Below are 27,171 nucleotides of genomic sequence, written 5' to 3'. Positions count from 1 at the left end.
GGAAGAAGGCTCCGCTGGGGCAGAGCAGAACCGCCGCAATTGCCGTGCTTTCACTTCCACCGACGCTCGTTTATCGCTAACTCGGCCGCGATTCTTTTCCACCTCAGATCAAAGTGGATCAAAAGAAATACCTATATGGTAACGCTTTCTTTTACAGTCCCCTAATTACCAGGTATTTACCCTGGTAAATTCATGGTAACACCAAAGTGTTACTAGGTAATTACCAATGGTAATAAGAAAGTAAATACAGTGAAACTGTTGCCAAAATACTGGGCATTTACCTGGTAACTATATAGTTAATTATAGCGTGTTATTACTGCTGTTAATAAGAAGGTATGTACAGCTAAACTATGGCAAAACTATGGTAAATGTAAGTGTATTATTGGGTTATAAACTGGTAATAAGCAGGTACCTACAGTCCCCTAATTACTAGCTATTTACCCAAGGGGTAACCTAACAAACCTAACCCTAAAAATGTGTGTAATTACATGGAAACAAGCTTGGCTTTCTTTTACAGTACAGTTTTACTTTACTTACCGAGTACATTACCGTGCATTACCCAGTATTTTGGCAACGGTTTCACTGTATTTACTTATCTTATTACCCTTGGTAATTACCTAGCAACACTTTAGTGTTACCATGAATTTACCAGCTTAATACCAGGTAATTAGGGGACTGTAAAAGAAAGCGTTACCAAATAGATTAATTATGAGCACCGGTTACATGAAAGGCCAGACGGGGGCCGGCACAGCGAGCTTCACAGGGCTCTCCGTCCGCCGCCGCCGCCGCCGCCGCTGTTGACACTTGAGAAGACCCTAGAATAAGAATTAGATATGATCCAAGGATGCCACCAAAAGAACGGATGAAAAATGATTCAAAACCCTGGTGAAAGTTCTCATTAAAACTGCTGAATTTTCTGTCCTTTGGAGGCTTTTGTTAAAAAAAAAAAAAAACCTGATGTTGTGTTTGCCCTGTGGATGGAGCCGTCTGCTGAATGAAACATTTACAGAGCTCTGACCTTGAGATGTCGCTTCTCTTTTTTTTGATTTATTTTATTTTTTATTTTAAAAAAAGCAGTCTGCGTTGTTCTTTTGTAGAGAAGCAGACGAGGTCTCCTCCTCTGCCCGACATAACCAAGACACGGTCATTGCATTGAAGTTGCTGTTATTTCCCACTCGGATCGTGTCTTTATCGCATTCGGTCTAGACCGTTGGTTCTCAAAGTGCGGCCCGGGGGGGCCAATGGCGGCCCGCAGAAACATTTCTGGCGGCCCCCCGCAATGAATTACAGTTGATAGTTTTAATCCAGGAGCGACAAAGCTTGTTAAATGTTTATTGGACATTTACTGGATACAGACCAATAAGTGTAAACAATGGTTTCTATATGGTGAATTTTAGTGTATTATTGTGTTATAAGCTGGTAATAAGCAGGTAGCTACAGCCCCCAATTACTAGCTATTTAGCCAGTAAATATATGGTAACAGAAATGTGTTACTTGGTATTAACCTGTAATTAGAAGGTAAGAACAATGGCCAAAATACTGGGTAATTACCCAGTAAATTATAAAGAGTTATTATATTAACGCTTAACGCTAAACTGTAGAACTGCAATCTGGTCATTGTTTTTTTTTCCTTTGGCGGCCCTCAGTCCAATATTGGGTTCCTAAATTGGCCCTCAGATATCAAAACTTTGAGAACCCCTTAGTCTAGACTAGACTTTACAAAAATCGGAGCTCATTATCAGACATTTTCTCGCATCAACGCGTAAAAGTAACACCTCGGTTCACCCGGTTTGCAGATTTTCACACGTTCGCTACTAGCTAAATGTGCACTTACTGTACTGTATGTGTTTCAATCATGAAACTCTATCTTTTTAGTCGTTTCTCTGTTTGAGGAAGCAGGTGATACTGGTCCATTTCAAACGTCAAACGTTAATTTTCGAAATCACTAGATTTGGGTCGTCTACAAAAGAACGTAATAACATGCGTTAATATCGTCCTATAGCTTTGACAAATCTCGAGGCTTCACAACGGAAGTTTCTTTTGCGACCAAAATATTTTATCGACCTTTTAGATGCTAGGTTACTAGCTCGGTGCTCTTCCACAACACAGTTCCAGCACGACTCGACTCCACTCCATTTTTTTTGCTTTTCCATTACTGATGGTACCTCGCGTGTTTTTTAAGTACCTGCTATGACGAGGTTCCAAAATGTAGCGTCGACAGACTGCCGGAGGCTGATTGGTCAGAGAGTGTCCGACACAAGAATCAAAGCTAACAATGCCGAACTCTAGATCAGATGAAAAGTCTTAAAAAAATCCCGGAAAAATCGTTGATTTTACGTTAATCTCCAACATTTAGCAAAAGGTCTAAAATGTCAATATTTAACAGAGGAGTCGAATCACAACCCAACCACAGTCACAACCGATTGATTCTAATGATTCATTTGCACCAAAATGAACCGCTCTACAAGCCACTGCTTTGCGTGTTTGTGTTGCGTAGAAAACCACGTTGTGGCAGTTTCACGCAATCGCGCTATGACGACCCCCAACCGCGTTGAGTCGGTACGATGAAGTAATGGAAATTCTGCAAAATAACAACTCGAACAAGGGAAATCGATAGTTATTTCTGACTGAAATGGTTTTTATTCAGTGTAACAAAGACTACAAAAATCCACACAGACAGGACTGAGGCAGTCGTGTATGCACCATTGACTCCCAGAGAAGCCGAGCTTCCCCCGGGAAGTGACGTTTTTTTTGACGCCACATTTGACCGATCACCGCCAAGCTCTCACAGTCGAAGCTCGCGCTACGATTCCCTCATCTGCGATAAACTACCGATCCTGAACGAGCTTTAGCATAGACACATGCTAATCGTTTAGCATTGACAAGCTAAGCTTCACTTGCTGTCTTAATAGCAATCACCACTGCTCACTCCACTGTTGTTAATATTGTGACTCAGCACGTTAAGATAAGCAGCATTAATGTGTTTTACCCTTATTTGCATGTATCTTTTATCGATATCCACCGACTTCTCCACTTGCAAATTGAAAGCTACGTTGTCTACGGTGGCCTTCGCGTACCAAAAAAACGTTTATTCACGTCCTGAAGCTTCCACTTCACCGTTCTGTCGACAGCAGAGACCTTTGAAAAGCAAAGGAGCTTATGAGAGACTGTGAAAAGCAGTCCTTACGTACACTTATACAATCACGCTTGTAGGTAGTATCTTTCATTTCTGCTTATTAACCCTCGTAAATGTTCGTTGCACACTGGTCCCTCCAGCATCGAGGATCAGCTGGACTGAGGCGTGGACGTGGAGAACATTTCGACACTTTTACACTTCACGCCTGCGTGCGTCGCGTCGCACAGCAGCTCCTGCAGCAGGTGAATCTTTACTGTTAGTGTATTGATTAACCGGGCACTTATGGAAGGAGTGGTGGAAGAAATGGAAGTGACAAGTCACTGAGCGGCGAGACGTGCTTTACTGAGCAGCGTCACGGCGTCACACCAACGCCCTCGACCGCCTGTGATTATATTTAGCCTTTATCGCCTCAATATTCGCCTGCTTTAAAGCTGCAGTGGGTCACTTTTTGATGGATTTAGTTTGGACTTCTTGAACAAAAATGACGAAACATTATTAGATACTAACAAGGAATACAGCCAGGCCTGACTGAGGGAGCGTTTGCATGTATACACCAGCAGCACATACAGGGGTGGGCGGGGTCAAGAAGATTGTTTTTTTTTAAAAACACTTTCAGAACTTTTTTGTGGCCGTCTCGCTTTACTAGCGCAGTGTGGGAGGTCTGAACACTGTTATACTGAGCAACACAGATACAGTAGCTCTTCTGCATGAATCCCCGTTCCCGATGCTAAAGTTTGAACTAGCCGGCGAATACACAGTTTTGCTAATTCTTAGCAAACAACAACATCAACATAAGCTGACCAGAGGAAGAAGGAAAGACGCAGCTAATACTGTAACTGTCTTCTGTGTGTTCTCATAATCGAGATTGATGGATAAACATCATTTACGGAATTAACAAAATTAAAGCTCTCAGAAACTCAATGTGATCCACAGTGTTGCCGCTGCCGTGCTACGAGAGAGTCGCGTGGAGCCTACGGGCTAATTTAGCATTGTCTGAACTCATTTGACAACAGTTTGAACGTAACAGACATTGTCATGCCGTCGGAGAGCTAGCTCCAAGCTACGAGCTAGCATTGGAGAGCTGTCGTACGTTGGCGCTAGCTGAACTTGTGCTAATGTTGGTACAGTATCGCTAAATGGACTTTCAACACGACACGCTGACACATAAAAAAGACGTTTGTGTTTGTCTCATCTGAGCTTCCGCAACGTCGCCTTTGCCGTGCTACGAGAGAGTCGTGTGGAGCCTACGGGCTAATTTAGCATTGTGTGAACTCATTTGACAACAGTTTGAACGCTACAGACACCGTCATGCCGTTGGAGAGCTTGCTACGAGCTAGCAATGGAGAGCTGTCGTACATTGGCGCTAGCTGAACTTGTGCTAATGTTGGTACAGTATCGCTAAATGGACTTTCAACACAACATGCTTACACATACAAAGACGTTTGTGTTTGTCTCATCTGAGCTTCCGCAACGTCGCCTTTGCCGTGCTACGAGAGAGTCGTGTGGAGCCTACGGGCTAATCTAGCACTGTGTGAACTCATTTGACAAAATAGTTTTAACGTTACAGACATTGTCATGCCGTTGGAGAGCTAGCTCCAAGCTACGAGCTAGCATTTGAGAGCTGTCGTACGTTGGAGCTAGCTGAACTTGTGCTAATGTTGGTACAGTATCGCTAAATGGACTTTCAACACGACACGCTTACACATAAATAAGACGTTTGTGTTTGTCTCATCTGAGCTTCCGCAACGTCGCCTTTGCCGTGCTACGAGAGAGTCGTGTGGGGCCTACGGGCTAATTTAGCATTGTGTTAACTCATTTGACAACAGTTTGAACGTAAACAGACACCGTCATGCCGTTGGAGAGCTAGCTCCAAGCTACGAGCTAGCATTGGAGAGCTGTCGTACGTTGGAGCTAGCTGAACTTGTGCTAATGTTGGTACAGTATCGCTAAATGGACTTTCAACACAACATGCTTACACATACAAAGACGTTTGTGTTTGTCTCATCTGAGCTTCCGCAATGTCGCCTTTGCCGTGCTACGAGAGAGTCGTGTGGAGCCTAGGGGCTAATTTAGCATTGTGTGAACTCATTTGACAACAGTTTGAACGTAAACAGACATTGTCATGCCGTTGGAGAGCTAGCTCCAAGCTACGAGCTTGCATTGGAGAGCTGTCGTACGTTGGCGCTAGCTGAACTTGTGCTAATGTTGGTACAGTATCGCTAAATGGACTTTCAACACAACATGCTGACACATAAAAAAGACGTTTGTGTTTGTCTCATCTGAGCTTCCGCAACGTCGCCTTTGCCGTGCTACGAGAGAGTCGTGTGGAGCCTACGGGCTAATTTAGCACTGTGTGAACTCATTTGACAAAATAGTTTTAACGTTACAGACATTGTCATGCCGTTGGAGAGCTAGCTCCAAGCTATGAGCTTGCATTGGAGAGCTGTCGTGCGTTGGCGCTAGCTGAACTTGTGCTAATGTTGGTACAGTATCGCTAAATGGACTTTCAACACAACATGCTGACACATAAAAAAGACGTTTGTGTTTGTCTCATCTGAGCTTCCGCAACGTCGCCTTTGCCGTGCTACGAGAGAGTCGTGTGGAGCCTACGGGCTAATTTAGCATTGTCTGAACTCATTTGACAACAGTTTGAACGTAACAGACACTGTCATGCCGTTGGAGAGCTAGCGCCAAGCTACGAGCTAGCATTGGAGAGCTGTCGTACGTTGGAGCTAGCTGAACTTGTGCTAATGTTGGTACAGTATCGCTAAATGGACTTTCAACACGACACGCTTACACATAAATAAGACGTTTGTGTTTGTCTCATCTGAGCTTCCGCAACGTCGCCTTTGCCGTGCTACGAGAGAGTCGTGTGGGGCCTACGGGCTAATTTAGCATTGTCTGAACTCATTTGACAACAGTTTGAACGTAACAGACACTGTCATGCCGTTGGAGAGCTAGCGCCAAGCTACGAGCTAGCATTGGAGAGCTGTCGTACGTTGGAGCTAGCTGAACTTGTGCTAATGTTGGTACAGTATCGCTAAATGGACTTTCAACACAACATGCTTACACATACAAAGACTTTTGAGCTTCCCCAATGTCGCCTTTGCCGTGCTACGAGAGAGTCGTGTGCAGCCTACGGGCTATTTTAGCATTGTGTGAACTCATTTGACAATTGTTTGAATGCGAGAGACATTTGTTTATTTTTGAAAGTCATGCAATCTTGGATGAACCAAGACATATCTGCTAACGGTTGGAGTTAGCTCTGCAGACGCTGTTTCGGCCAACTTCTCCAATAGAGAAGCAACGTCAACGCAGCTTTTGTACACATCCAATATGGCGTCCACCGAAGAGCAGCTGACCTTCAATTCCGTTTTCAGTGATAAAAGTCATTACAAAATTAAGCGATCGCCATCGCTCCCAGAAACCACAACAAGCCTGTTTGTTGACATGTTTTCCGTTATACCGCGTACATCATCCCGATCATTGGTTTGATGAATTGTCGGTCTGTCCAAATGAGTTCAGAGGCAATTTAATCTACGTCCATTTGGTCATTCAAAAGTCTCATCGAGATGCGGTGTTAGCGTTAGCGAGAACACCTTTAAAGCAAATCAACCCGTTTGTTATTAATTTAGCGCTGGAACCTCCGTGGGACATGGGGCTGAAGGGCAGACAGTAAAAACATTAAAAAAAATAACGATGTAGTTATACACAACAGCTCATTTGTAGCACGACGTGTCAGACGCTGCAAACACACTGTTTAATTAAAGTGGGTAAATTAATGACCAGAGGCAGAGGGGTCACTACTGTTCCAGCGGTTTGATTGTGTGTTGCGGGGATGCTTCCACGTCTGGAAGTGTGTGTTTGTCTCACACACACACACAAACACACACACACACACACACACACAAGCCTCGCAGGCGACCGGTGCACCATGTGAGAAATTATAGACTTATGGAGTCAGTGGTCCGGCCCCTTAGCAGCACACCGGCCTGGCCCAGATGGAGCTTTCTCCCCAGGTCCCAGTGTTATTAATGTTCCATCCAGATAAGGAACGATGCCGCAGCCCAGCTCATCTCATCTTGCCCCCCCCGGGGGGACACCTGCTGCCACTGTTACATACACAGGTTATGTCCCACCCCCGCCCAAAAAAATAAATAAATAAAAAGGCAGAAAAGTCAGGGCACGGATATAACAAACTAGAAGTTTATCTTCAGAGGTCACTTGGTTTGGACACACAGCCTGGAGTAGAGGATACTTCTTTATTTCTTTGGCCCCCCGAATTTGCAGAAACAGGCTCAGGCTACGTCCATGCTACACTTTTATTTTGGCGGGCGTTGTAGTCTGGACTACATGTGAAAACAAAGATCTTTACTCGAGAAACGATGATGCACTTTGACGTATTTACTTCTTGCTTGGTTCTTATCGGCCATGACTTGACGATGAGCTGTGAATGAAAAGCTCTACTTGCTAGAGCTAGCTCCAACGGCTAGCGTTGGGCGCAACGAGCTAGCTGAACTAATGTGCTAATGTTGGTACAGTAGCGCTCAATGGAGATTCAACACAACATGCAGAGCCGTTTCTTGCTATATGCGGATTATGCAGCTGTATAGGGCCCCACAGCCACCAGGGGGCCCCCAAACTGCAAGTTCAGACTCATATTTATTATATTTTTGAGATGTGTCTTTATTTGCATATATTGGACGCATTCATTATGCATATAGTTGCAAAGCAGGTAAGTGTTTGTGGGGTAATCAGAAAAAGTTAGGAATCTCTACCTCGAGTTTGAAAAAAATAGTGGCCCCCCAAATAGTATCTCGCATAGGGCCCCCAAACAGCTAGAAATGGCCCTGACAACAGGTTTACACATACAAAGACTTTTTGTCTTTCTTTCTTCTGAGCATCTGGTCAACAAGCCTTTAAAATTACGGTTATATCGCCAACTTTTGACAGCACTTAAGATAGGGATTTATTTTTTTGTTTTCATGTGGACAAAGATTTTAAAGAACAGAAGACATTTTCACTTCCTGATTGGTTCTTTCCACTCACCTACTGTACCAGCTGTTAGCGAAATGCTCCGTTAGCACCCAACACCTGGTTCACACTGAGTTTCTAACAATAAAGGGTAATATTCATGTATTCAGAGTCAGCCCGGACACTAAAAGTACCGTTTTAGTAGAATATCAATATCATTCTGAACAGATCGTCTGAAAACGTAGTCGTGTTGAAGCAGATTATTTCTCCCTGATGAGCTGTATTGTTGTCTTCAGCCATCACATGGGGCTATTTCATTTTTGGTTGTTATTAAGATAATGGGACATGATGACCGCGTTTGCTTTGCGTTGCGCCGCGTCATGCTCAGCGGGGTTAGCGGCGGCCGTGGTGGGTGTCTGCTGTCAGATCGTGCCCCGTACTGGGAATTGATTATTGCCTTTGACGAGGAGAACTATGTCCCAGTTATGTCAGGGAACAACACGGCTCTCGGTGAACAACACTCAGCCTCACTGGGCCCGATCACATGCGCTCGGATTAGCCGCCGCACAGCTGCTTTTATCCTAAGTGTACGACACGTGTAAGCCCTTAGCTACAGTTTACACAGAAAGACGCGCATAAGCAGTCGGTGACTCAACACAAGCACGCAGATGCCCCCCGACGTTCACACGTGATACCATTCTGTAGCTGCATTGAAACTCTTCTCGGGCGAGAAAATGCCGGCGTGGAGCCGATCGCTGATGGGGAATGAACCCTTCTGTGTGGCTGCGGGCGCACAACGCCCAAGCATGACAGGTCGTCACGGTACGTTTGAGATGGTTCCTGCAGGGAGGAGACACACGATTGAAGACGTTTGTTGTGTTAAATCCGCGGTTTCTCAGACACTGTGATAGGTGTACCATTTTGGTATCAGTGGTACGCAAGATTCCTCTGATAGTACTACCTCTGGTAGTCATTTTGACCATAGTGCATAGAAAATGCCGAAATGGCCAAATAATGGCCGTTCAACCCAAGACGGTGGACTTCCTGTTGGGTTTGGATCGTGGTCATAATGTAATTTTTTCTTCACCCCGACCTTCTGCAGATGTGCACCAATTTTCGTGCATGTACGATAATTGTGCTGTTCAGGGGTGGCACACGTATTGGCCCCTCACACATCCAAGTACATTCCCCAAACATCTGTGAGTTTTGGGAAAGGCTTCAAAAACACATATATATAACACATATGTATGATATATTTCAAGGTTTTTCAAAAGTTTTCTCGGCCTAAATTTACACCACTGCATTTTAATGTTATATTATCATGATGTTACTTAAAAAGCTCAGTATTCTCCCAGGTGAGTACTTGTTATTTAAAAAAAAGTTTGAGAACCACTGTCAGAGATTTTAACGATTGTGTAAAGCGTGAATAATTTACGTCCCACAGCCTCTGTTTATGTTTGTTTTCTGGCCCCGTTGCTCCGCCCACCCGAATAACGCAGCTTACATCACTTTGACAACCCCAATTTGTTCCATTTTGCACGGCACCAAAATCACAGCAAACAAACATTATCCCCCGAGGCGTTTTTACATAGCAATTCAGAGATGTTGTCACAATGGGATCATAATTACAAAAACCGGGGAAACGACTATTATCAGAAACAGAATACTTCCTCCTCATTAGAAAGGCTCGTCTTTATGCGTTGTTTTTGTGTGTGTGTGTGTGTGTGTGTGTGTACAGAAGATTACGAAGTGCCAAGACAACATCTCATCCTTCCATCGCAACTCCCCCACACACACTAACACAATAGCGCTGTCATATCGTCGCCCCCCCCCCACCACCCACCACCACATCCCCCTCCAATGTGCTTGTATGCGGTTGGCGAGACAAAAAGCTTCTGCAGATACCGCTGCAGGGTAAAAGGACAGAAGGAAAAAAAGATTATACGGTACAAGAGAAAACCACGAACGCCGTCTTTCTCGCTGGCAAGTGATGTAAACATGAGGGAAAATGTCCTTCGGGGTCAAAAAATGATGTCCCTGTCGTTCAGGACAGTCGAGGATGACGACCGTGAAGCAGCAGAGACAGTAAATAACCCAGGTATATACATATACACGTATATAAACACGTATATACATATATACATGTGTATATATAAATATATGTATGTATATGTGTGTATATATAAATATATATATACACACATATACATACATATATATATATATACATGTATATATAGATATACATATATCTATATATACATGTATATACATTCTTGTACTAAAAGTGCTGACAAAGTGAAGGCCAACATTTCCACTTTATAAATCACCACAATTACAAATATCTGCTTCATGAATGACATCTATAAAGAACTACTGGGTGCAGTACCATAAAATGTCTGCAGGTGGAGTCCCAGAGCAAAAAATGTGTGAAACACCAGGGCTGGAAAACGGGGGTTTTTCGTACTTTTTTGAGGACCTCAATTTAAAAACCACATATATATATATATATATATATATATATATATAGCATGTTCACAACCTATGGAAGTGATTTCGGCCAAAATGTCCTCACTTCGTAAAAATGACCTCACTTTGTTGGTTAAAAACACTCACTGGTCCTCGGTATGCCGCACGTACAAGAACACACAAACACACATATATATATATGTGTCAGTTGTGTGGGAGATAAAAAATTGTTTTTTCCCTGACTCACTTTTGTACCCACATAAAGAAAAATAAATTGTCAGTAGGAAGACATTTACAGTGACACACATTCATTCAGTAGGTTTGGTTTCCATCAACTTGATTTTATGTGCGCTTTTGAGTTCTGGTGTGTGTGTGCGTGAAAAAGCTGAATGGAAATAATAAAAATAAGGTCTCGAAATATCGCTCGTGGGAGAGGTGGGAAAAGCTGAGGAGGCGTTTATGAGATCACGTGACTGAAGTGTGTCACTTTAGCGTCACCTGAACCTCAGTGGGTTGGAGAAAACGGTGGGAGACGAGAAGATGAACAGAAAATGAAAGCAAAGAAATGCTTTTCTCCTCACAGTTTTCCAATTGTTTCTTTATTTAGATTTGAAAAAGCCAACAACGATTCGTCTACATTTCAACAATCCTTTATTTTCCTCAAAACGCAGCCTTGTCGCTAGCTTCTCTCTCAACGCGAGAAGCTAACTTTTTTTACGTCACGTGATTCAGTGGAGTGATTCAAACTGAACTCACCAACAACAACAGTACAGACAAAATATTTGCATTAAAAAAAAAATATGTTGCAGACTTCATGTGGCGCCACCTACCGCCGTCTACCAATCATTGCAGTCAGTAGAGTCTCAGCTGCCGAGCAACCACGGTTAGTGGTTCAGTCCCCTCAGAAAACGAAACCTAAAAGACCTCGGTGTTTTGAATTTGAATCTAGCAACCGTTTTTTTGGCCACATTCTTACATAATGGCACCTTTAAATATTGTTAAAATTAGTCCAGGCACCGTTTACCAGTTAGCGCCGTTAGCGCCGCCTACAGTCGAACTGGAGACTGACCGGAAAAAGACGCGCGCAATGTCATGTTTATGTGTCTCTTAAGTCACGCAGTTTTTCGTGCCGCAGCACCGGAGTCTTAAGTCAGCCTTGTTCAGGTTTGGTTCTTATGCGAGCGAAAACACGCCAAATGTCGCTAAAATGGCTGCGTTGTCTTAGCTGAAAAGCAAATATAGCCTCACTCGGCAAAGATTGACGCAGAATATGTGACGGTCAGAGTCCGACCTTGGGTTCGGCAGGTTCCCGTCTTGAGTCTCGCTGTAATTATACACCTGCAGCATTTTTCCTCATGCTCCCTTGACCTACTTTCAATTCTCTGCTGCTGCTGTTGCACAACACTGCTGTTGTCTCACTGAGAATACGGATATTTTTTTTTTTACTGTAATTCTCTTTGAGTTTTAATAGCTCGATCGCTCCCTTTTGCCCGGTTTTATGAACGGCTGATTGATTGGACGCTTGTTTAGTTAATAACTGTGTAATCAGGGCACTTGCACAGAGCATATAAAGTGCTCAGGTAAAAAGAGGAGGAGGAGGAGGAGGAAAAAAACACCCACGCGGCCTGAATGTGTCAGTGAGCGGCGAAGGATCGATCCGTCACCGCCCCCAAAAACTGTAAACTCAACCCGACAAATGTTGCGAGGATTTAAAAAACCTAATTGCTTTCTGCTCCACGTTATCGACTCGAGGCAACTCATTCACGTCACTCAAGCCGGAAGAAGTAAAGAAAAAAGGAAACACAAACACTTTGTTTTGCAGTGATTAAGTCCACTAAATGCCATGCGGCTGGTCTCAGATTAAAAAAAAAAAAAACCCCACAGTATTCACGGGGCTCAGAGACACATATTCAGACAGAAATCAATTCTCCTCCTCATCCGTCAGAGCGTTCAAACACGCTGCTACCTGGCAGGGGACGAGCCGCCGAGTTCAATCCATCACAGCGCGAGCTCGCCGACGATCTGACAGATGCACTTGTAAAAGCGTTCCACCGCTTCATGTTTTTCAATCAAGACTCGAGTCTTTACTCGCGGGGGATGTTTGTCCATCAAAGACGACGGTCGACGGACGACTGACGACTGCTACGCGGTCAACGCCTCGATTCAAACGCTCTCTCCCGGTTTGCGCTGATTGGGCCGCGCTCGTCCGTCATCTTTGACGGTCGGGTAACGCGGCGCGTGACGGTCATGGTAATTCGGCGTTAGAGCTCTGAAAAGGGTCCAGTGTACGAGAAACAGTGACATCTAATGGTGACACTGCAAATTGACATACCAAGCTTCTTCTAGAACGTGGGAAATATTGTACAAACATGGCAGCACAAGATGGCGGCCTCTGTAAAGCAAGAACCCAGCCCCGGATGTCAATGTGGGCCCCAGAAGGATTATATTCAGGCTGACAGTATGGGTTCCAAGTGGATTTGTCCATAGTTTCCATGGCCCAACTTGTACAGGCTGCTTAGGTACTAACTATGCACCAATGGTGGCTTTCCAAGGGTTCTCCTATGAGGACAAGCCGAAGAACCTGTGGTCACTTTAGGGTAGGGCTCCCCAACAAGTACCTTGCGAGCTCCCAAGAGCTACAAGTCTCTTTCCAAGTAGCTTACCAAAGGTTTCAATTCAGTTTTCTTGGGTTGAAATGAGCTATGATAAAAAACACGACTCGTTCTCGGCCATTTTCATTATTAACCGGGTCATCTTTTGGTCCATAAAATGTCCTAAAACGTTAAAAAAACATTGATCAGTGTTTGTCAAACCTGATTACGATGTTCTTGAACGTCTTGTTTGGTCCACAAACCAAAATGATTCAGTTTTAATGATTTCTTTGTTATGTGGAGCAAAGAAATTAAGAATATATTCGCATTTAAGCAGCAAAAAGGAACTTCTACGTCTTCTACGATTAAAGAAACTTCAGGTTTCGATGAAAACTGAGCCACTTCTATGACACGGGCTTCTCAGTCGAGGGAGTAGTATAAGTACTTCACTGGAGCAGTTAGCAGCTCTGTGAGCGATAAGACGTCTCTCATTCTTTAAAACGCTTGAACCTTTTACATCATAAATCCCAAAAACAAATTAATAGTCCAAAAGCCAGATTTAGGACACCGGTTAAAGCTGCTGTAACCGGTGCCTCTTCGCTGCCCGGGCAGACGCTGAGCGGGAATAAAGTTTGCTGATGTAGAGAACAGAGGTCGCGCCCTCTACGTCGACGACCGCGCGGGGAGCAGTTAGAGTAAAACGACCGGTGGAGGTCAGTGGTCATCGGGGGGTCGTGCGAGGGATCCCCGACCACTGACGTGGCTCTTCTCCAGTGGTCAAGGTCAGAGCCAGACGTCCTGGTCCTGGTGATTGACATGAACTGTGTGTGGTTCTTCTTCTTCCTCCTCCTCTTTAGAACACAGACAACACGTCGTCGAGTTGTTCTGCACTGTACGTATGTCGCTATGAATATTTATGAGCTGCATTTCTGCTCATTAAACTTTTATTCACCTTTTAGTGCACGATATGAAGCTGTCAAGGCGGTAATTAGAGGCGTGCTAAACTGCAGTCGGCCGATCATCAACATGATCTGCTTTGTGTCAAGGAAATAACTTTAATGGTGTTTTTTTTTGGCGTTTTATTTAAAAGTCTAAGTCACGGCGATTTGTCTAAGACTATAGGAATAATATGCAGATAATGAGAAGGTTGTGCCGTGTTTCTCTGGTGGGATATTTCCCCCCCAAAAAAAGTGCAGCCTCAGCATTTGGAAAATCATCAACTTTATTGACTTTATCGCAAAAATTGATCAGTGTTTACGTCAAAATTGTAAACGTTTACGTTTTTTTTTAGCTGATTTCGGATCATTTTGATGTGCTGAATCCAAAAATCACATTGGTTTTGCTCAATCAGGTCAACTTGGGTCTGAACAAAGCTACATATTTGTTTTTTAACGTTTTTTGTTGACTTGTACGGGTATTTTCACGTCATGCAAAATGCAAAATTCTTTTATATTTCTTGCAATAAACAAATTCTGAATATTTTGCATGCGCCAACTTATGACTTATTGTTTTTTTTATATATATTACAATTGGATTAAATGGCTTCGACTAGAAGATCTTGCAAAAATAAGACGTATTCTGCTACACCTGCAGTGAATACACCATTGTTCCTAACAGGAATCTGTTAGATAACGTCACAAAAATGTCATTAATTTAGTCAGAAGACCGGATTTTTCAAAATCAAACATGACCTGATTGAGAAAAATTGATGTCATTTTTGGATTCGGCCATGCAAAATGGTCCAAATTCAGTTGAAAAGACAACTTTTTTTTATGATTTCTCATGGGAAAAGCGAAAAAAAGTGCATTGATTTAATCTTTTTATAACGCATTTTCTGTTTATTGAGCGTTAGCGACGCAGAAATTATACAAACTTCCAAAAGGGATTTAAAAATGATTCAAATTCAATTTCCAAAAATGAATAAAAAAACACATAAGAAAAGTGAGTTCTCATAGAAACCACAGATAAGTGGACTAAATTAAATGTTGTTTATGCATTATTTATTTTTTTGTGTGTGTGTGTGAACCCACTTGCCCTTAAATTACCCCTTTGGGGGACAAATAAGTATTTTTTTTTAAGTTGTAGTAAAATTAATTGGACAAACGAAGAGGCCAAATATGGTGGTGGCATCATCATCACTCCGTAGAACTAATTAAGCGCCTCTCTCCTCAAGCCTGAATTCATAATTTGCCACTTAACGCAGACTTCCCGAAAAACGCGACCGAAACGTAAACACGGTTAACGACGTGAACGCGTGTTCTTCGCCCACGGCTGAAGACGACGATGACAAAGTGCGCGAGGCAGCACAATCACAGCGTGTGGTCATTAGGTGCTGAGGTAAACAGCCATAGGGGAAGCCAAAGGGCAGCTTCACTCTGCTGGTTAGTGGATGCTCTCGTTGTTGTTGTGGGCTTTTTCAGTGTCTGCAGGGCACGAGGAAGTGGGGGGAAAAGAAGGGAAGAAGGAGTCAGGGAAGATTCTGCAAGTTCACTGAACAGCAGTGGGGGGGGAGGAACTCTGTGTACTGCGTGTGTGTGTGTGTGTTCTTGTACTTGCAGCATACTGAGGACCAGTGAGGGTTTTTAACCAACAAAGTGAGGTCATTTTTACGGAGTGAGGACATTTTGGCCGGTCCTCACTTTGTTTTCATTGCAATCACTTCCTTAGGTTGCTATAACATGCTATACTCAATTTGTCAAAAAAAAATGTGGATAACATAGTATAGTATGACTTTTTTGTCAAATTTTGGACCAAACATTTATTGTCAAAGATTTTTTCAAATTTTGGACAACATAGTATAGTATGACGTTTTTGTCAAATTTTGGGTCAATTTTTTTTTGTCAAATTTTGGACCAATTTTTTTTTGTCAACTTTTGGACCAATTTTTTTTGGTCAAATTTTGGACCAAACATTTTTTGTCAAAGATTTTTTAAAATGTTGGACCATTTTTTTTGTGTTAAATTTTGGACCAGATTTTTTTTGTAAAATTTTGGACCAAATTTTTTTTGTAAAATATTGGACCGAATTTTTTTTAACATTTTTGGACCATATTTTTTTAGAAAAATTTTGGACCAAATTTTTTTTGTAAAATTTTGGTCCCAAATTTTTTTTGTAAAATTTTGGACCACATTTTTTTTGTTAAATTTTGGACCACATTTTTTTTGTTAAATTTTGGACCACATTTTTTTTGTTAAATTTTGGACCAATTTTTTTTTCAACTTTTGGATGACATAGTATTGTATGACATTTTTGTAAAATTTTGGACCAAAAATTTAGAAATAAAATAAAATAATCGAAAACGTTTGCTCTAGGGCTCTACCTGCAGACGTTTTACTGTACTGCAACCAGTAGTTATTTGTAGATGTCATTCATGAAGTAGATATTTGTAATTGTGTTGATTTATAAAGTGAAAATGCTGGTCCTCACTTTGTCAGCAACCCAGTCCTCAGTATGCAGCAAGTACAAGAATGTGTGTGTGTGCACAGTGTCCTTTCACACACACACACACACACACACACACACACTTTTCACACCGTCTCCTTCCATCACCACAGGACGACGTGTTGCTCACACCAACAATTGATTGGTGGTTTGTCGGTAACCATAGCAACGAGGACTGGGGGGTTGGTGAGGGGGTGTAAAAAAACAACAACAACATTTTTCCAACAGGTTCAGAAAAATGAGTTTGTAAAAATGAAGTGATTTCAACAATAAAATTTGACCTTTTAAATGTATTCATTTATTTATTTAGAGAAGAGACACATGACGCATTAATGAGCATGTAGATTTGCCAGATTTGGCTAATTTACATTTACATTGATGGATTAAAAGTAAAATACACAAGAGGAAAACGAGATACCAATGTCAGTCCCAAACAGTCATTTTAGCTGTTAACAATAACAATGTCACGCTGTTTCAAAAGCATAATTCTCCAGCTGTGAAGCAAATATTCTGCTCCCTTAAAGAGGAAATAAAAAGCCCACACAATATTGTCTCAGCGAGTCTGAATTCACCGTTTTATACCCAAATTTGAGCCGACAACGTACGGAAAAGAAAAAATGTGAAGTTATCCATCAGTGAAGCTATAGACGTTCATCTTTTCTTCTATTTCTATTTATCCTCTTTCACTTCATACGTCCTTTCACCCCAACCTGTCTTGGCACATTGCTGCACAACTTTGAACGGTCTAATATTGTTCTGTTGTTAAGGGTTCTCTGTTTCTATACATGGTATATATAGGATGACGTTTCTGTCAAATTTGTGGTCAATTTTTTTTTTGTCAAATTTTGGGTCAATTTTTTTTCGTCAAATTTTGGAGCAACTTTTTTTTGTCAAATTTTGGACCAAATTTTTTTTTGTCAAATTTCCGACCAAATTTTTTTTTTCACATTTTGGACCAAATTTGTTTTGTCAAATTTTGGACCAATTTCTTTTTGTCAAATTTTGGACAAACATTTTTTTTGTATAATTTTGGACCAAATTTGTTTTGTCAAATTTTGGACCAAATTTGTTTTGTCAAATTTTGGACCAAATTTGTTTTGTCAAATTTTGGACAAAAAATTTTTTTGTCAAATTTTGGACCAAATTTGTTTTGTCAAATTTTGGACCAAATTTGTTTTGTCAAATTTTGGACCAAATTTGTTTTGTCAAATTTTGGACCAAATTTGTTTTGTCAAATTTTGGACCAAATTTGTTTTGTCAAATTTTGGACCAAATTTGTTTTGTCAAATTTTGGACCAAATTTGTTTTGTCAAATTTTGGACCAAATTTGTTTTGTCAAATTTTGGATGACAGTATAGTATGACGTTTTTTGTCAAAATTTGGGTCAAATGTATTTTTTCAAATTTCTATGCTGCACCGTCATTGTAAATGTATGACAATTGGTCCTCAATTGAGTTAGCTGGTTAAAATAAGGTAAACCAGCTAACTATCTTCTGTGCACTCATTTTGGTGGCTTTTGCATGTGTGGTGAGCCTTCAGGGCCACCGTAGCGCACCGCACCGTTCGCTCTATGTCAGCTATCATTAGCACCGGTGACCGCCACGACCCTCGTGTGGAGGATAAAGCAGAAAAGGACGAGAAAATTAGCAAAAAAATATAATTCAGGGGTTTGAAAAACACTTAGTCATTAAAGCAATAAAACATTAAAGCAATAAAACGTCAGTTTTTGACCGACGTGTTACTGTTTACAAGTATTACAGATGTATAGCTCAAGATCAGAACAGCTCAGTGTCAGAGAACAGGGAAGCTCATCCCCACGAGGGATTAATCGAACATATGGGCTGCGGCGAGTTAATTAGAGGAATATATACTGTAGGTAAACAAAGCCTGCAGCCTAATTATTCATCCATTTGTTGTTGTTGTTTTACTCAGGTTGCTCATCTATCACGAAAAAGCGTTTTTAGAGTCACCAAGAAAAATATATACGAAGAGGAGGAGGAGGAGGAGGAGGAGGAGGAGGGAGAGCGAGGTCTCGACGAGAAGACGAGAACATATTTGTTTTTGTCAAAATAGCTGGAGGAAGAATTCCGGGTTGTTGTGTTAATGAGAGGCAATTAGTTTTGATTAAAAACGAGAGAGCGCGCGCCGCTAACACGCGACGGAGCGATATCAAAACAAAAAAAAAAAAACATGATTAATTTCGGGGTCGGCATAAGACAATATTGTCAAGAGTAAAACGTCTCGGCGCGGCGGCGCGACGATCGCTCTGAGGCCAAAGAGCCGCGGCAAAAAACATTATTCATTCACTTACTCTGTTACACGGTTGTGTTTTTTTCCTCCGGAGCGGCGGCTCGTAATGGAGTGTGTGGGTGAACACGAGTGCTCGTGTACGATATTATGAGCTTCTTTTTTGTTCAGTTTTCATTTTAAACTCTGCTCACTCACTTGTGTTTAAAGCAGTAGTAGGTCACTTTTAAACAGGAACAAATGTGCCTGCGTACGGGAAGAGATTTGGTTTTGTGAAAGGCAACGGCGCTACATATAGCGCTAACCCTGTGCTGCTACTGTAAAACAACCACTATCTCCTCTCAATCCCCCATTTTTTCATTTCACCCCAACCTGTCTTGGCACATTGCCGCACATATTTGAGCTTGGTTTGAGTCAGAGAATTCTTCTTTCTGTTAAATAAAACTTCATTTATGTCATTTCTACGAATGGTTTAATATTGTTCTATTGATGTTTTCCTGTTTCTATGCTGCGTCTTGGCCCAGTTTGTCATTGTAAATGTACGAAATTGGTTCTCAATTGAAATGACCTAGTTAATAAATAAGGTAAATAAGGTTAAATAATAAATAGATTGGTACAGAAGGATGCAGCCAGTGTTCATTTCATTGACTAGAATTCAAATAAATTAAAACCTCTCCTCTATCCCCATTATCCCCATTTTTTCCCTTTCACCCCAACCTGTCTTGGCACATTGCCGCACGTCTTTGAATCTGGTTGTTTAAAGGGAGTTTTTTGATGCATAATATGCTTTTAACATTGATCCTTTTTCACTTCATACGTGTAATTGCTATGAATGCTTAAATATTGTTGTGTTGTTGATGTTTTCCTGTTTCTATGCTACGTTTTGGCCCAGGTCGTTATTGTAAATGTATGAGAATTGGTTCTCAATTAACTAACCCGGTTAATAAATAAGGTAAATAAGGTTAAATAATTAATAGATTGGTACAGAAGGATGCAGACAGTGTTCATTTCATTCACTAAAATTAAATTCCCCTAACCTCTACTCTATCCCCCATTTTTTCCTTTCACCCCAACCTGTCTTGGCACATTGCGGCACATATTTGAGTGTGGTTCGAGTCACAGAGTTCTTCTTTCTTTATGTTAAAAGGGAGTTTATTTTTCTCTCCACTGATGCTTAAAATGCTTTTTTAAACATTTATCCTTTTTCCACTTCATACGTCCTTTCACCCCAACCTGTCTTGGCACATTGCCGCACATCTTTGAGTCTGGTTCGAGTCAGAGATTTCTTCTTCTTTCTGTTAAATAAAAATGAGGTTTTTTTCTGTTCCACTCATTCGTAAAATGCTTTTTAACATTCATGCTTTTTCACTACATATGTGTTAATTGCTACGAATGGTTTAATATTGTTCTGTTGTTGTTGATGTTTCCCTGTTTCTATTCTGCACAGGTCGTCATTGTAAATGAGAATTGGTTCTCTGTTGATTTTCCAACACTCTTAGAAACAAAAGTGCTAAGTGGAACCATATACGGTTCTTCGGCTTGAACCCTTTTTGGCTCCAGGTAGAACCTTTTTTATAAAGGTTCCACCTGGAACCCGTTTGGAGGGTTCCAACAAGAACCCTTTTAAAACCCTTTATTCAGGAAATGGGTTTTTAAGGGTTCTCTAGATCAAAACGGTTCTTACTGGAACCATTAGTGTTACCAAGAACCCTTGTAAAACCACTTTTTCAGAAGCAAATGTTTCCAGGTAGAACCTCAACCCTTGTAGAAGGACCCTTTTGGAACCCTCATGAAGAGTGTAGTTAGTAAATCAGGTAAAACAGGCAAAATAATAAATAGATTGGTCCAATTGTGGAGCTAAAATGTTGTTGTGTACAATGCGTTGGAGCTACTTTGCTGTAGGATGAAGGCTGTAATTGCTGGTGCGAGGCTCTCACTCCTCTGCACTTAACAGGTTTACTTATATTTACACACACTGCAGCTTTAATTGTGCAACAATAATTACTATTTTGAATGTCTATTTAATTGGCTGAAGCCCAGTGAGTTGCTGTTGTTACGTGAACCGTTTGGCTTCGTCTGTCAGGAATCCCGTAAATTTGCCCGGCGTTTGGAGACGGCTGCACTTTTATGGGAACTTAACGACTTTTCGGGAATAAAGCTTCGTATAAATAGAACCGACTGCTTTCTACGCGGAAAGCAGAAGCGCGTGGCAACTCCCTTGCGGACGTACGATATACGGTATAACGTTTGTCGTGATTTGGCGCCATGCAAATAAAAATGGACTTGATTAAACGTTTTTTCTTGCCGGAGCATCTGTTTTTGTGTGCATACATACATACATACATATGAATACATGTGCGCAGACGGTTTGATTGACTTACTGTTCCGTGTCTGTGTGTTTTCACCTCAGCTTCCATCGTAATTGGGAAATGGTGGTGTGAGATGGAACCGTGTCTGGAGGGAGAAGAGTGTAAGACTCTGCCTGACAACTCTGGATGGATGTGCTCCTCTGGGAACAAAATCAAGACCACAAGGGTGAGACCTCACACTCGCAGACGCACACTAACCCACGACACTCATACTGTACATGGTATGCCTGATATCTCTGTATGTGTGTGTGTGTATGTTCTAGTACAGTTCGACTCGGGGGGGAAAAAAAAGAGGAAGTCACGGCGGAAAATAACGAGGAGCTGTTTGGGAACGCTGATTAAATGTGTTAACAAGGCTTTTTTTTACGAGCCAACTGCCAGCTTCCATTTTTAATTAATCTTTTGTCGCTGAACTGTTTAAAACTTTCACTGCATCGAAACCTGCAAGGTACGGTAAAAAAAAAAAAAAAAAAAGTGGTGCCGAGAATAGCTTCTCGCTCTCTCTCCCATCAATGAAAGCTGAAGCAGAAATGTGAGTCGTAAAGAGGCGGGCCGGTAAACAAACAGGTGGTGGTGCTCTCGGCGCTCGGGGGCTACGCTCTCGCTCTCTCTCCGCTCGGAGATAAAGTCAACGCCCGCAGCGCCGTTAAAAAAAAACGACTCCGACTGCGCCAATCGCCAAAAATAACGACGGGAGTTAAGTCCTCAAAGCCAGAAAGTCCGGGCACTCTGTGACAGGTTGATCACCCCATTTGTATTCATTTAATTGACTCACACACACTCACACTGCTCGGTGACAGTGACTTTGAATAGAAGCTTATGTGATGGTAGGGAAACAGTGGAGGGTTAGACCGCACCACGGGGGGGTTGGGGGTTGGGGGTGTGGCTTCCCAAGGTTGTTCTGTTCAGATTTACATATTTCAGCGGGTAGATATAAAGCTTTCACCACAGGTTTAACATTTTCAGCAGGATGCTGATCCAATGGGGGCTTTTTTACCAGCCTGACAAGGTAAGGCGCAAAGTATTTGGTTTTCTTTTGAAAAGAATGCACACCTCAAAAATTATGACGATGATGATTGTCTCATGCACCCAAGAATATGAGAATTATACTCTACTGAGCCTGTAACGTCCCAGAAAGTTGTATTTTTGGACATTATTACAAACTGTACGTAAAAATGGAGCTCTGAATGCCACGTTGACTCCATTCAGACCTGGTGGTATTCAGATCCGTCTCAACGTTCCCAATGCGTCCCCATTGCATCCTCCAAGATCTGATCACAGAAACCACATTTGGACGTGGTTTGAGGACACGTCTGGGGCTGAGAATATGGGTCCCAAGTGGGTTTGGCCACTTAGCACCCTTTCCAGACCCAGACTACCTGGCTACAGTGTTGGTCCAAAGGGCTTTAAGTGGTCCCATATGGTTTCAGTAACATGGCACCCATGGATGTGCTGGTTGGGAGGATGAATTATAGATTCCGCCCCCCCCCCCTCTTTAAGGAACACTTCACCGTATTTGCATTTAGCTTAGTATTATATTACTAGAATAGGGGTAGAATTTTTGAAAAATTGCGTTTTTCCCAACCTCAGTTTCCCCTGAGTTGAGAAATATCTTCATTCTTTTTTTTTGTTAGCATAACCGTTAGCAAAGATGGAGGACAGTGTTTACATTCGGAAAATGAGGCTTGAAACTGCTTGAAATTTAGACCCACCACAAGGGGACGGGACCTCATTTTCAGAATGTAAACGGTGTCCCCCAACTTTGCTAACAGTTATGCTAACAGGACCAAGTGTCCCTGGTGGGGACAAAAAAAGTAATACATTTGCTTTGTAACTAGTAATACAAACCAAATTGGTGAAGTATTCCTTTAACATTTTTTTTTTACCTCCGTCAAGGACCAACTTCCTGTTTTCCAGGTTTCAAAGCATCAATCTGAATACTTTGGGATCACCCAAGTATGTTCCCCTTAAATTTGGGTAAGAATCTACCCAATAATGACACAAAATGTTCAACAAATTCTTATATTATCTCTCCGTTTAATGGGCAGAACTGGGAAAAAAAACATCTCTCTTTGGGTATTTGGTGTTTACACAGGTTTAGACATTCTACTAGGCGGATCGGAGTACGGTTGCGCATTCACACCACCTCAAACGAACCAGATTTTCCAAGCAAATTAGAAGTTTTATAAGGATCTGATCCAGATTTGACAGAAGTTTAGAGTAAACAACAACAACAACAACTTCAGCTGTAAAGTTCTACACCAGGGGTTCTCAAAGTTTTGATACCTGAGGGCCAATTTAGGAACCCAACATTGGACTGAGGGCCGCCAAAGGGAAAAAAAACAGAAAGAAATCCCATTTGTAATCATTTTAATGACCAGATTGCAGTTCTACAGTTTAGCGTTAAGTAATATAAGCGTTAATATAATGTAATTTAAGCATTAATATAATAACGCTTTATAATTTACAGGGTAATTACCCAGTATTTTGGCCATTGTTCTTACCTTCTAATTACAGGTTAATACCAAGTAACACATTTCTGTTACCTTATATTTACTGGGTAAATAGCTAGTAATTGGGGGCTGTAGCTACCTGCTTATTACCAGCTTATAACACAATAATACACTAAAATTCACCGTATAGAAACCAGGTAAATACCCAGTATTTTTGTTTACACTTGATCTGTAATGTCCAATAAACATTTAACAAGCTTAGTAGCTCCTGGATTAAAACTATCAACTGTAATTCATTGCGGGGGCCGCCAGAAATGTTTCTGCGGGCCGCCATTGGCCCCCCCGGGCCGCACTTTGAGCACCAATGTTCTACACGGATCGCGAAAGTCTTCTGGATCCAGAGGATCAACGTCTTTAAGGATGCATTTTAATGCCGGAGTGTGAAGTTGTCATATCGCGTTGAGCACGTGTGATCAGATCACGGAGGACGGGTTTTAATACGAGGTCTGAACAGAGGACGAGACGCATAGAAGACGCAAAGAGTCTAACAATCACTTTCTGGGACTTTAGAGGCCTGTAGGAAACAGGCACACATGATTAAATAGTAGTAAGTAGAATTTATTCACTGTCTTTAGTTGAAAAAGGTCAGAGGTCAAGCTGCTTTTTCAACCCAAAATACACATGTGTCCCTTTTCTCTTGACCCTCTCTTTGCAGAACACCCAGCCATACTCCCCTTTTTAGCTTCTGGAAGCAAAATGCAAAGGATGCTTCGACAGAAACTGAGCTGCATTCTTGCTTCTGTAAAGGTTAGTCGTCGTCTTCTTCTGTTGTTGTTGTTGTTGTCGTTGTCGTTGTTGTGTGTGGAGTCGGGTGCCGGGGGCCGAGAAAGAGTGGGGGGACGACTCGTCATCATGTGTTCATACGTCTTCTCATTAACCCAAATACTCTTAAAGAAAATAATAATCAAGCGTGTGTTTACACGCTGCGCATGATTGGGCAGGCGTGACACAAATGCTGAACGCTCCACCACCCACTGTAAATATTTATCACCCGGCCACAGGCGGCGGCGGCGGCGGCGGCATAAATAAAAAATAAGTTGCTGCTGCAGTTTTTCATCTAAACGGTGTCACATTTATCACAGCGAGTGTTCGCGCGGACGAGTGTTTTCCGCGTATCTGTACTTTTACTTTGTTATTTATAGTTTCGAGCAAACTGCATTTCCTCCGACTGTCTTCGTTTACTACAAAATAAAATCAGAAGAAGAAGAAGAAGAAGAAGAAGAGTTGGTCAGGGTCTGTATTCAACATGGAGTCAAGTGTCTTTGCTCAAGGACACATTATTAGACTAGCAGAGCCAGGAATTGGACCCGCAACCTTCCAGTTGAAAGACAACTCGCGCTACCATTGAGCTGCTGAGCTAACTCTTCATTTTAAAAAAAATACTTTTATGTCTAAAACTTAAGTACATTTTATATCAGAAAAATCACTTTTGATTCGTGCTAGGCTAACGGCGTCAACGTTATCGCATGGCGCGTTTCCATGACGACTGACCGGAAAAAGACACGTTTGACACTATGTCTACGTGACTCCCGATTAAATTGTTGTTAAATATTGTTAAAAACGAGTCCAGGCACCGTTTAGCAGTTAGCTCCTTTAGCGCCGTTAGCGCCGCCTACAGTCGAACTGGAGACTGACCGGAAAAAGACGTGCGCAATGTCATGTTTGTGTGACTCCCGAGTCTCTTAAGTCACGCAGTTTTTCGTGCCGCGGCACCGGAGTCCAGGCGTACGTGTGCCTCTGTTTTTACGGTTTACCAGTTAGCTCTGTTAGCTGTGTTAGCGCCGCCTACAGTCGAACTGGAGACTGACCGAAAAAATGACGCTTGTGAAATCATGTTTACGTGACTCCCGATTGTTATAATGAGTCTCTAAAGTAACTCAGTTTTTCGTGCCACGGCACCAGAGTCCAGGTTACCATTTACCAGTTAGCTCCATTAGCTGATTTAGCTCCTTAAGCACCGTTAGCACCGCCTACAGTCGAACTGGGTCTGTTTATTAAACGAAAAGAGTGGCTCTACAAATAACCAGCGTACCTTTGTACTGCGTATGTGTGCCTCTGTTTTTAAAGTTTAGCGTTACTTTTTAGACTAATTTTAACAATCGCGAGTCACACGCGTTATTTTTCAGGTCAGTCGTCATGGAAGCGCGTCATTCGTTGACGTTGACGCACTCTAAGTCTTGACGTTTATGTCATTTACTGTACTTTAGCGTCAAGTCTCTAAAAGTAACGCAGTTTTTTGTGTGGCGCGGCACCGGAGTCCAGGCACCGTTTACCAGTTAGCTCTGTTAGCTGCGTTAGCGCCGCCTACAGTCGAACTGGAGACTGACCGAAAAAAAGACGCTGGTGAAATCATGTTTACGTGACTCCCGATTGTTATAATGAGTCTCTAAAGTAACTCAGTTTTTCGTGCCACAGCACCAGAGTCCAGGTCACCGTTTACCAGTTAGCTCTGTTAGCTGATTTAGCTCCTTAAGCACCGTTAGCACCGCCTACAGTCGAACTGGAGCGGTCTGTTTATTAAACGAAAAGAGCGGCTCTACAAATAACCAGCGTACCTTTGTACTGCGTACGTGTGCCTCTGTTTTTAAAGTTTAGCGTTACTTTTGAGACTCGTTTTAACAATCGCGAGTCACGCGCGTTATTTTTTAGGTCAGTCATCATGGAAACGCGTCATTCGTTAACGTTGACGCACTCTAAGTCTTAACGTTTATGTCATTTACTGTACTTAAGTATCAAGTCTCTAAAAGTAACACAGTTTTTTATGTGCCACGGCACCAGAGTCCACACGCCGTTTACCAGTTAGCTCTGTTAGCGCCGCCTACAGTCCAACTGGAGCGCTTATTCAACGAAAAGAGCGGTGCATGTGTGCCTCAGTTTTTAAAGTTTAGCCTTACTTCAGAGACTCATTTTAACAAATCGGGAGTCACGTAAACATTTTTTTTCCGGTCAGTGGTCACGGAAACGCATCGTGCGCTAACGTCAACGCCGTTAGCGTTGACCCGGCGCTACTTTTGATACTTAAGTACAAGTAAATGTACAAGACTTTTACTGAAGTACGTTTATTAAAAAAAAAAGTGGCTTTTCCGGGTCACATACTTGTACTTCTACCTCAAAAGAGGCTCGCGCAGAGTACAGACGAGTCGCGTCCACCCTTTCGCCGCCTGTGATCACGGCGTGTCGCGGCGGCATCTTTTCCCCCTCTTCCTTTTATCGTTCCCTTTGTTACCAACGTCTCGTCGCCGCTATCAGCCGCTGTGTGGGCTTGATTATGGGGGGCCTCGTAGCCACTCTGCCAATCCCATTAGGCGCTAATCTGTGACATGCTACTCACTCCCGAGGTTGTGTGTGTGTAGTTTGTGTGTGTGTGTGTGTGTGTGGCTTCTTATCAGAGTCCACTTAACAACCCGATCCCCGTGTTCCGAGGGTCTTGT

At 42.2% G+C, this 27,171-nt stretch overlaps 1 protein-coding gene across 1 annotated transcript in view; it reads left to right on the top strand.

Moving 5' to 3' along the window:
- The window catches only part of tafa1b (TAFA chemokine like family member 1b), a gene marked incomplete at both ends in the record, with an annotated part of 177,045 nt that extends 152,623 nt beyond the window's left edge, over nucleotides 1-24,422 (top strand). The window contains 2 exons of the mRNA XM_083907745.1: nucleotides 21,269-21,393; nucleotides 24,396-24,422. Coding sequence (XP_083763871.1) covers nucleotides 21,269-21,393; nucleotides 24,396-24,422 — 152 coding nt within the window. The remainder of the gene's footprint in view (nucleotides 1-21,268; nucleotides 21,394-24,395) is intronic.
- Nucleotides 24,423-27,171: the final 2,749 nt, after the last annotated feature.

Source organism: Microchirus variegatus (genome assembly GCF_963457635.1).
Source record: "Microchirus variegatus genome assembly, chromosome: 21".
NCBI classification, from domain to species: domain Eukaryota; kingdom Metazoa; phylum Chordata; class Actinopteri; order Pleuronectiformes; family Soleidae; genus Microchirus; species Microchirus variegatus.
Note: the sequence above shows the minus strand (reverse complement) of the source record. Positions and strands in the feature narration are given on the sequence as shown.